This window comes from Vigna umbellata, chromosome 7 (genome assembly GCF_029865625.1).
Source record: "Vigna umbellata cultivar VRB3 chromosome 7, Vumbellata_1.0, whole genome shotgun sequence".
Classification (NCBI taxonomy): domain Eukaryota; kingdom Viridiplantae; phylum Streptophyta; class Magnoliopsida; order Fabales; family Fabaceae; genus Vigna; species Vigna umbellata.
In genome coordinates, this window is record NC_142171.1 from 27,398,639 (window position 1) to 27,410,279 (window position 11,641).

An 11,641-nucleotide genomic window follows, 5' to 3' on the forward strand; every position below is an offset into this window, starting at 1 on the left:
CATTTGGAAAGGATTCTGCTTAAGAACGAGCGTCCTCTTGTGAAAGGCTAGGTTTGAGCGTTCGGCACAGCCTAGTGGTACCCAACATTCGTAATTAATTGAAGTGATATTAGTAACGCTCGGTTTTATATCCAGCGTTCGTTATAGGTAACGCTTAGTCATATACTAAGCGCTCGTCCAAATCGGTGTTCGGTCTTATACCGAGCGTTCGTTCTAATTAGTGCTCGGTCATCTACCTAGCGTTCGTCCTAAGTAGTGTTCGGTTTTATACTGAACGCTCGTCCTCACATTTGATTCCCGAACGAACGTAAATAGCGTTCGTCCAAATTATTAGTTGGCGTTCGGTCATTGACTGGCGATATTGTCTCCTGAATTAAATCCCAAATTGTTTATTTATCTAAATAATTTGTACTGTATCTATCCATTTGATCCAACCTAAAGTCTTTATACTTAAATTTTTCTAAGTATTAATCAGATCTTCTAGAATCAGTGTATTTAAATGATTTCAATGTTCGTAACGTCCGTCAGCGGACAATGGTTTGTTTCTTTTGTTCAGAAACGAGGATTTCTACGTACTGTAATACGTTCGTCCTTATTTATAAAAGGATGAACGCTCGTCATTTTATGAAAGTGGAACAAAGAATGAAAATATGAATAAGAGGAAAGATTGAGATGTGCGAACAGTATGTTGAGTGAAGTATTGAAAATGGATTTTTGAACGAGCGTTCCAAGGAGGAACGACTCTATGATTGGAATTGTGATAAGTTGTGTAGTATGACCATGGTAAAGCTACTGATGGCTGTTCATCCTGATATTCCGTGAGTGCTCGTCCTCATGTAGAGGGGAGCAGGTCATGCGTGGGAATGGCAGGAGGTCCTAGTCCTTAGGAGTACTTTGGACTGATAGGGCTAACCTCGGGTGGCAGCTGTTGAGCGTATCCCAGTTATTACACCACCCGGGTGCACGAACGCCTGTAGATACATGGATTCATACAGTCCGGACGGTCGGTGTTTATGAGAGTTTAGATAATTTGTTATATGCTGATGTATTGTTGTATGTCTTGCAAGTTGATTTTATAAGTTAAAGTGTATGTATGTTGTATGAATTAAATTACCTAAGCTTACCCTTGCATTTCCTTGTGTTGTCTACTGTTTATGTACGTCCGTCTTGTTAATGCAATGATCATCCGTGTGGATGTGAGCAGACGGAGAGGCGCTGCTTGAAGAGACGCTGGAAGAAGGAAATTTGGAGAATGCCAATCTCGTCGAAGTAGAGGTTAAAGCTGAGCCCTAGAGCGCTCGTTAAGTTGTAGCCTTTAGTATTTCTATTTAGCTTTTTGGACGTTCGGTTAATGTGTGTAAAACCGTTCGTCTTTAAACGTTGAAATACTACTGTATGGTATTTATTTCTGTATTTATTTACGTTTGGTTTTGGAAGTTTAAAATTTTAGTGTAAAACTGCATGGATTAACTGTTAATTGTAATTAATTCTAAATTATGGTTATTACTGTATTTTGGATGTTACATCTCCTGATTCTACTAATGACTTAGCTAAAAAATAGGAAATAACTAAATTCTAGGTGAATCAAATTCACTAATTCAAACTTAAACAAATATGAAATCTTCCTAAAAATATGCAACTAACAAGTCAGTTTTCTAACAACTTTAAAGCTACCCACTAGTTCCTTAACCTGTGGCATTGATGTATATCACCAAGAAACAAAACTTAGATGCAGAGTCGGAATTGTTTTTAGTGTTGCTTACCATCAAATTTAGAGTTTTAACCAAAGTTAAAGTTTGAATTAAAGATCTTAGTAAGTTATCAAAATGAAACTTCAATTCTAATGATATAACAACAGCAAAAACGTTTAAAGAAATACACATAAGTTTTATCCATCAACAATGAAAACTTGGTAATCTATAACAAGATGTCAAATTGATATACTGTTAGGTATCCCCCTTCCTGTGATTCCTCTTTTTGAGGCAGAAGAAGAAGCTGCATCAGGGTACAGAAGAGTGTACTCAATGTTCGCAGGGCCACGTCTATTCTTAAGCTTAGGATCCCTATTCCTTTGCATGATCCTTGCTTGAATCTCCTTTAGTTCTTGTTTGAACTCAGCAAACCTATTCTGAATCACTTCATTGTCTATCCACCCTGGTGATTGTTGGCACCCCAAGTAGACCTCATCACAAGTGTGACTTGAGAGAACATTCACCAATGCCACTGCAAGACTCATCTCAAACCTGTCAGGAAGCATCTTGAGGAAAAACTTATCTGGGTCCTTGAGGAACTCACCAAACTCCACTGTCCCTTCTAGAGGAACAAATTTCCTGCATAGTGTGGGGCGGTTTGGAGGGTAGCCACTGTATGCATATTGGCCATAGTTTAGAGATGCATGTTTGGCAGAAGCAATCCATACGAGGATTGTTAGTGTCTCCACAAGGTTTGAGAGTGTTGTCATTTGGTTCCACCATGTGTCATTGTGTTTGTCACCATGGCCTTGAGTTCTAATCTCTGACCACCAGGCTTGCAGTTCAACATCACCCTCAATGTCCTCGTTGTCTTTGTAGAAGAATGAGCAAAAGTCTTTGACCCATTCTTTGATGGCTACCCATATTTCAAGTCCATCAGTGGCATAGGGATAGTCCAGCAGCAGAAGCTGAATCCCTGTGGGGTTATTCATGTCTGGATCTTGTACAGCCATGCCCCTGCAAAATTAGTTGCTGTTGGATTAGCTCATGCATCAAGGTGAAAGTAATGGAACCTTTTTATTTTCCCTCCCGGATTAAACTATTCACCAGTTTTATGTTCTAGTCTGTATATGAGAAAACTGTAAGTTTTAGTTCCTCTATATTATGCATAAAAGTTGAGTTTTCACCCCAGTTTTTAGCACTGAAGAAAACTTTAATGGCAATGTAAAACTGCTACAAGAAATGTTGGAGACAATGAGACAACTACAGGGACCAAGTGAATAGTTTAACCTTCTTTATACATTTTTATGCCTCTTTTAGGTTAAATGAGTCATCTGGATTTTGTTGGTGATACTCATTTAAGAGTCAGTCCTCTATATAAGAAACTTAAGTTTTAGTTCCTGAAAGGACATATACTTTAGGGACTAGGACTTAGAAAACACAGTGCAACAAAATGGACCAATGTATACTAATAAGGATACATAAGGACTAAAACTTGTGTATTTATTTTACAAAATGTTTGATTTGTACAATAGTGTCTCGTACAGTGAGTGTTGTTAATTTATATTTTTTAACTATCATTTAAATACTTGATGCAAGATTGGTTAAAGTTTTCTTGTGTTAAAAAAGCTAGATGTAGGTGATGCTTAGTCATAAATGGCTGTTTTCTTTGCACAATTAGAGGTTTCACAATTTTTCTAAATTCTTGCTACAAAATTACAAAACTCACAGAACCAACTTGTAAGACAAGATTTACATCTACTCATATACTATAATTTGTTGTAAGTCCTACATCGACTGATGATAAAGTTAGTTTAGAGTAACAAGTAGATAAAAACATCACTTTACAAGTTGGTTTTGTAGAATTGATTTAGATTTAAAGTCTATTTCTTAACATAATTTGGTCTTATATAGGGTCGATGTGTGCTCATGAACAATTCTTAACGAGGGTTTGTAATGTACCTTTTGAGTAGATCAGCTGGGAGTCCTTGGTCAATGAATCTCCACTCTTTATAGAGGTCACATGAGATCTGCATACAGATTTCACCTGGAAATAATATTCTCTCGAGAATTCCTCCAGAGTTTATAACGATGAGTCTTGCCAAGGCATTTATGTGCATGGTACCTTTGAAATGAGGATTCAACAACCTATGGATTGGATGCATAACACTTAACCTTCTTTTGGTGGCAATGATAAATGGTTCAACAACTGCATGGGTGCATAACCTGCATATAAGTTTTCATTGCATGATACTTAAATTCCAAACCAAAGGTGATAACAGAATAAGTGTACTACTGAATTTCTTTGTAGTTCATTATTTTCTCAAATAAAACAATATTTCTTTTGCATTTGAAGGCAAATGTTTCCACAATATACAAAGGATCATGGTATTTAATTTCAGACACTTGAAATATTCATTGGCCACTAGGGATTGTTCTTATGCGTAAAAGAATCAACAAGAATTCTAGAAACCATTATTGGAAAAGAACAAGGATTCTTAAAACATGATTATTGACTTATATTCTTTACAAACTTAATCATAAATCTATCAAAAAGAAAATCTTTTTCCTTTCTTTCCTATCTCTGTCACATGATTTGACATTTTGAGGAGGTGATGCAGAAAAAAAAGTACAGAAATTAGTGTGCAACAGATTACTTTCAAGAATCTATGCAGAGTGAAAGTTGAGTTAGTAACTGTGATTGCGGAAAGATCTCAACTCACCAATGGCTAATTAGTTGATGATAAACAGCATCATTAGCCAATACATGAGCTTTAGCAAGCTGCCAAAGTGCTGCTTGTGTTCCCTGTTTGGCTGGAAGAAAAACCCTATGGAGTTCAAGGTGAGGAGCTGGACCTGGCAAGCTAAGTTCTATTGCCAATGGCTTAAGCATGCCATCAGTCCTTAAGAATAGAAGGGTCCTTGATGCATAAGCACATACCCCATTTGCGTTTATTCTGTTCAAATATGGAATAAGGTAGTCATGGTGATCCAGCATGAAAATTCTTCCCTGCTCCATTGCCTACACAATTTTGCAAGGAAAGAGGACAGGAAATAAATAACACTTAAATTTATCCAATAAAAATTTAGCCAAGTTGTTTTAAATTTGTTTGCTTCATTAACTACTATAAATATAATGAACGAATCTTATATACAGTACTACAGCTACTGCAAGTATTCTCTGATTAGATTTGGTGTTTCATCTTGGTAATCTGAGCAATAAATAAGTCCATTAAATGTAATCATATAGTACTAAGTGAAGCTTCAAATGTGATTGGAGAACAACACTAACAGTACTAACAGGAGCAATAGAATCTAAGTTTTCTTCTAATATAACAAACATGCAGAAAGTTATAAGCCGTGTTAGGATTGTTAGAATCGCATGGAGTAGAATAATACTATGTTTATCATTTGTGTTAGAAATTCAAGATAAGTTGGAAGTCCCATGTTGGGTAAAAATGAGTAAAAGAACTTAAATTTATTACTTTAAGATTTTGGGTCATGTCTCATAATGATACTGTGTTTCGTTAAGGAAGTCTTCTCTTCATATGACATAAACTTCAAATGATTGTTGTGGCAAATATCTGAAGTATGATACTTATTGTTTGAAAAGAGCTTAAGTTTTACAAATTGCAATTTAATTTTCTAATTTATTAGCTCATGAAAGGTTAACAAAAGTAAATAAGAATTGTGACTAAAACCTTATTAGTATCTTCCAAAAGAAGTAACAAAAAAAGGTTTATTTTCTCAATGCCAAAGCCTCAAGACTTTGGTTACTTACCTGAGAAAGTGTCCATCCTTCTAGCTTCTGTTCTATGATTGATTTCTTTATTGAACTCTGTATTCCGTATTTGTTCTGAGGTGGGAATGTCTGAAAGGAAAATTGAAACCAACAATAATGAGGCCAAAAATGTGAGTTTGAATATCATTTTCATTACACAGATATAGAATTAACAATTTTACCAAGGCATAGTTAATGTAGTGGTAAAGTGTGACCAACATGCTAAAGCTGAACTTAAATTCATTCTATATTTCTCGGAAACTATATACAGTCTACAAATTTGATTTGACAACTTTGGCTGGTCTAAACATGAGAACAAACACAGTTCAGAGTATTTTCCATTTTGTTTTTACAATTTAGATTCAATAAGTTTGTCTTTGGTCCAAAGAATATTCTTTAACTGTGACAGATTATTTGCAACAGAGTATTAAAAGGTTCAAAAGATGCAAAGTCAACAAAAAGGTGGTTTCAATTAGAACATGAACTGCGCAAGCTGTCCAATGCTGTACTACTATTTTCTACAGTAAAACAATTGAAAATCATTCTATGACTTTTGACAAAATATTCTAAACATCAAATAACTTTACAGTAAATGACAATCTATGATTAGGTGACAATGTAAAAAACCTTTTCACCGACACTCAATTTCTATTTGAGTTAAAAGAGATTTTATGTTTCCACAGTAAGAAACAATGTTTTCCTTTTACGTATCTATTTCCATCAATTGTTTTGTGGCATATGCTATGCTAAGTAGGTCAAGTCATGATACTTTAGTTGTTATTTTCTTTAAGTAAAACTTGACCATTAACTATAACTTTTAACTTATTAGTAAATGCTTGATTCAACAATTGGTATTAGAATCATGGTCACAAGTTTGTTTCCCAATCGGTCGAGTCATAATTAAAGAGTTTGATTCTTAATAGTACAATTGGTTTGGGGAGATTGTTGCAGGATTCATCAATTACCTTGTAGCATAACCAAGGTAGTCACAAACAAATTGTAGAACTTGGACTACTACGCTCTTAAGACCCCTTATACATCATAAAACATAGCAGATTGTTGTAAATCCTAGTTCATAAGTGTATTAAGTACCGTTAAGCATTGTATTCTGGTGGGGTGAGTTCCTGCAAGCATTTGTCTTCCAAACTCTATATCATCTTTCCAAGCCAATTCATTTTCTGAAGAGCACACAAAACAATCTCATGAAACAACTTAGCATAACTTGTAGTATCTTTGACAAATTCAATGTAAGGAGAGAACTCTTGAAATTTAACTAGGTTACAAATTTCCTGATATGTTACTTTTCAATCTAAGATTTATTTACCATACAAACCGATCTCCTAAATCAACTGACATTGTAACCAGCTAACTGAGATATTATATACAAATAAAGGGTATCAAGATTTCTTTACCGAATATGATTTGAGGGATAGGCAATTGTCCATGATTTTCCTTGTTTGCAATAGTTATTTCCTTCAAGTACGCAATAGGTATCAGTTTCTTTAAGTTGTCTTTCATCCACCCCTCTATTATTTGGCTCCTATTGCTAGAAAACATCTCAAGTAACTCTTCGAATGATTGAAAGTTTGCAGAATTTCTGTGTGATAATAATTCTGCCTTTGGTGACAAAAAATGTACCATAGCATGCACACAATTTGATTTCAACTCCTTCAATTTATTGGGGGCAAATCTCTCATCTGATGGAACATATATGCCAAAGTTCATTGGTTGTGGCCGGCTCTCACTAGATGGACCTAAAATTTTCCATAAACACGTGAAAATTGAAATGAGAATCAACTCAATGCTACTAGTTTATATTGGAGACACAATTTAACACATACCCTTTAATTTCAAAGGACTATTTTCTTACTTAGGCTCATTTTCAGCTGAGGTCCTCCAATCACAAATGCAGGGCATGAAGTACCAAAGCAGGTAATGAAACTTGAAATGTAAAAACTAGTACGTAAATATTAAGAGAAGGACTTTAAACCTAACTTAATCTCACAAAACCAATTTATAAAGTGAGATTTGCATTCAGTTATATTTTAGTTTTAATACACACAATCGCCATTCCGAAGTAAGAAAGGAATGATGGTTCATCCATCCACCCTTGATTCAACTGTACCTTGTTAGTCTTAATCAACCTTAAACCAACTGTATTAAAGCATGTTATTAAGCTGAAATTCCAATGGATCATGCCAATTTAGGTTTCTACCTTGAACTGAATTTAAAAGGAAAGTAAAATAAATACCTGCTGTACTTTGTTTTCGACCTGTTCTTCCTCTGCGTGGATATGGAAACAACTTTGTGCCCCCAAGAACTGGTCTAAGGTGTTCAGGACCTTTTTCAGGATCACCAAGATCGTTATAGAAGTCGTAGTCATAGATTCTATCCCATTCCTTTCTTTCTCCCATTCCATTACCCCTCAATATATCAAGCTCTTCCTTTCTTAGTTCCACTAATGCTCTTGGCGTTTGACTTGGAAGATAACACTGTCATAACGACAAAGTTATGCACTTTCATGTAACATAAAATTGCCACTAGCAGGAAACAAGATTAAACTAATCATTTGGTCCTACAACTGACACTCATTTCAGAATCAGTTCCTGCATGAAAATATCTTTTAGTCACTACATGACTCTTTTTTGGACACTAAAACTTTAGAGACTTAGCACCTAATCAGACAAGTTTCTCCTGAAGCACTTCCAGAAGAAAAAAAATGAAATGAGCTTCTGCATACTCTAAAATTACCTTATGCACAAGTTAAAAGAATTTAAAGAAAATATGAGAGAGCTTGCATAAGCTAATTTTAGCATACAGAGAAACTTATTTCACCTTCTTTTTTTAAGAGTGCTTATTTATGGACCAGCCTGTCCAAACATACCCTGGTGCCTAATTGACTGTCTTTTGGTTATAAAAACTGTTTTCTGAAACAACTTCACACAACTTAGCATTTAATATTTCATTCAAAATCTATTATGTTTAGAAAATTGTTCCTAGCAAAGTGTTCCGAAACCAAAAAACAGAAACAATTGGGAAATGTTTTCTCATATTGTTTTGTTTTCATCTTGTTGAATCTCTAACTCAACTACATACCCTGCTCTTTGCCTAACACCTTTGACCAACGTTTTGCAACCTTGTTTAGTTACATGTTGAATACTTCAAAAATATTTAAAATATAAATCAACACACCCTTAGTAATATCAGTACCTATATGCACTGATAAGGACATATAAGGATAAAAGCTCAAGGTCTTATTTTCATAAAGGGACTAATTCTAAGTAGTGTCACTTATAAGATCCAAATGATTAACTTGATGAGAGAATAATATAAAACATACTCTATTTGAGAAGAAGAGCCTATCAGATTTGGTCTTCTTTATTGGATATATCCATGAATTGATATCATAGTGAATGATGCGGTTGCTAGAAGTCTCAATAGATGCAGACTGAAGGAAGAACTTCTTCTTGTACTTGTTTTGAATAACAAAAGCTCTTGGACTTCCAAAATTTGAGTCAACATGTATCTTAATTTTATATATCGTGGTTTGTGCATCATGACTGTGTTTCATGCTCTCACCTTGTTTGAAATGTGCTTTCTCGCTCAATTTCCCTTTACCAGTCTCTGTCCAGTGCAACACAAAGTTGTAAACATAATATGTTCCCTATATCAAAACATATCTTACAAATATAGTAAACCATGTAATTCAAACAAGTTCAAGTAAAAGAAAAACAGTTAATTTTTTTTTCACCCTTATAATTGTCATCAACTTTTAATTTCTTTTCTAAAGTAAAAAGTTATAATCTAGTATTCATGTTTTTCATAGATATCAAGATGATTTGTTTATACATTTTGCTTTTCTAAATATCATGAACTTTTTCTCAGTTTTTCCTTCATTTTCAAGAGCTGGTGAGATGAATTTAGAAAAGCACAGGATGCAACCTTCTCTCCTCAATTTTTTTATTGATTATGCACATAGACACTAATCTTCATGCAAAAAAAATATAATTTCTTGAAATTTACTGATGTATATAAGTCAAAGTTCATTCACTTTTAACTACTGGTATGTTCACAAAGAACAAAATATTTATAAATAGATTGATGAAATGAAATAAAATATTTACCAGGACTGAAGTATAACTTTATAAAGATAATAGATTATGAGATTGAAGTTATATTCAGAATTAATCAATTATGAACATGTTTAGAGAAATATTTTCATAAGCACTTATAGAAGAGAAAAGTACGAAATATAAAACCAGTTTCTCCATAAAATATAATTAGCTTATGTACTGCAGGACTTTTAACTTCTGCATAATCTTACTTTTAACACATGCAGAGATTAATTATAACTTACAGAGATATTTACTCCAACCATATCTAATAACACTATTGGTTCATCATTTTTGGAGAAATATTTGTTTATTTTCAAAAACTTTTTCATAAAGACTATTCCTTTTGAAAAAAAATCGTGCACCAATGTTATCTGCATAGAAGGTGCACTTACCAGGATCAACATCAGTTCCACTGTAAATCTGGACAGAAATGAACTTTCCAGGAATTGATTTGCTTTGGTTGTGTATGATCACGAACTTCCCTTTGAGAGTTAATTGTTGGGTAGCTTGGCATATAGGATTTAAGTTATTGACAATTTTGGTTGTGACTGATGAAGAATGCCATTTGGGCACACTACTTGAAGCCATTTTTGGCATTTCATTGATACTCATACTTCCTTCTTACTTTGATGGTGTTTCTTACTCTTTGTTTCTCATAAAAATCTGCAATAATAGCTTCTGCATGAGTTATGGTAATCAAATTTATGATACTAGTTTATCTCTGCTTAAATACTTGCCTTCTTTTCAGTGACATAGCATCTGATACGTTACCTTTGTCTTACCATGTGGTTTTCTTGTGACTGTGAAAATGGCACCAACTAGATTCCTAGAAATTATTGTATCGGTGTGAGTTGGCAATGGTAACTACATGCAACATTGGTTTTATTTCGTTACATTCGAATTAAACATTATTCTCATTTTTTTTTATGAAAAATATTGTAAAAAAGCATTTCTTAAAATGCTTACCTATAAAAAAATATTTTTGATCGTTGCTATTTTATTCTAGTTTCCATGAATAGTATTTCTTTTTGCCTACAGCATATAGACAGTTAGCTTTAGTCCCCGTCAAACAATTTTCAAAAGGGCTAATTTAAAATAAACAAAATCTCATACACAAAAGCTTAAAATATATTAAATGAACTAAAATGAAAATTTTACACTAGTTAAATCTTACCAAAAAAAGTTTTAGAAATTAAAAAATATATATATTTGGGGGGTTAAAATAGTTTTAAACAGTGTTTAATTTTCTGCAATTTTTTTTTTATTTTGAAACTTTCTCTAACGAACTAACATTATTTTTCAGAATTCAGAGTTTTCACCTAGTTTTATTTAAAAAAAAAATGCTCTGGAAGGTTATAAAAAATTATATTTAAATTAACTTTGGATTTAACTTTTAAATGATATGAAATTATTAGATATATCAAAATAAAGTAAAAATTAACTTTATTTATTTGTTGCAAAGCTACTTGTACCATTTCCACTGCCGCAAGACTAGAAGTTTTATTTGGAAAGTTTTAAACTTTAAGTTTTCTTTATGATTTTCTGAAAACAATATTTCCAAAAAGATTTTAAAGATTGTCGCTTTAGTGATAATAAATTTTGTTATGAAGTGTTTTGAGATGAATATTTAAGAGATACAACCATTAATATAAAAAAAAAGGTTTGAACTTTCAACGTTAAAAACAAAAAATGTGAACGTTAAAATTATGGGTGATATTTTTGTAAATAATTGTTCAATATAGACATCGCAAAAAATCATCTTTAGACGTCATATAATCAATTAATGTCAGACAAAAAAATCTTATGTCAATTAACATTAGAGTTACCATTTCGTTATATTGTTGCATAAATCAACTTTTTTGGACGTTATAATGTCGGAATAGCTAATTCTGACGTCCAAAACAAAATAAATATCTCATCAAAAACACATCTCATCCACTAAAGTTTTTTTTTCTAAAAAGCTTTCAAAACTTTTGTATCCTCGAAATCGTTAATTTTTTATTTCTTAATTTCAATTCACAAAATCTATACTTTTAATATTACTCGTAGATTCA

The 11,641-nt window shown here is 33.1% G+C and overlaps 1 protein-coding gene across 1 annotated transcript; it reads right to left on the reverse strand.

Annotated features, from left to right (window-relative positions):
• Nucleotides 1–1,864: 1,864 nt before the first annotated feature.
• LOC124843986 (putative linoleate 9S-lipoxygenase 5) lies at nt 1,865–10,248 on the reverse strand. Its single transcript, XM_047320836.2, has 9 exons — nt 9,980–10,248; nt 8,813–9,096; nt 7,724–7,964; nt 6,885–7,226; nt 6,565–6,650; nt 5,473–5,562; nt 4,415–4,713; nt 3,654–3,917; nt 1,865–2,708 (listed from the first exon to the last, which is right to left on the reverse strand). Exons 1-9 carry the CDS (start codon nt 10,197–10,199, stop codon nt 1,931–1,933), a joined length of 2,604 nt encoding a protein of 867 aa, XP_047176792.1. The 5' UTR covers nt 10,200–10,248; the 3' UTR covers nt 1,865–1,930.
• Nucleotides 10,249–11,641: the final 1,393 nt, after the last annotated feature.

Excerpts from the sequence above, each read along its gene's own strand:
- LOC124843986 (XM_047320836.2), bottom strand. The coding sequence starts at position 10,199 with ATGAGTATCAATGAAATGCCAAAAATGGCTTCAAGTAGTGTGCCCAAA. Across the intron at positions 9,097-9,979 it reads TGGAACTGATGTTGATCCTG|AGACTGGTAAAGGGAAATTG; the intron begins GTAAGTGCACCT and ends TGCACTGGACAG. Across the intron at positions 6,651-6,884 it reads TATCCCTCAAATCATATTCG|AAAATGAATTGGCTTGGAAA; the intron begins GTAAAGAAATCT and ends TGTGCTCTTCAG.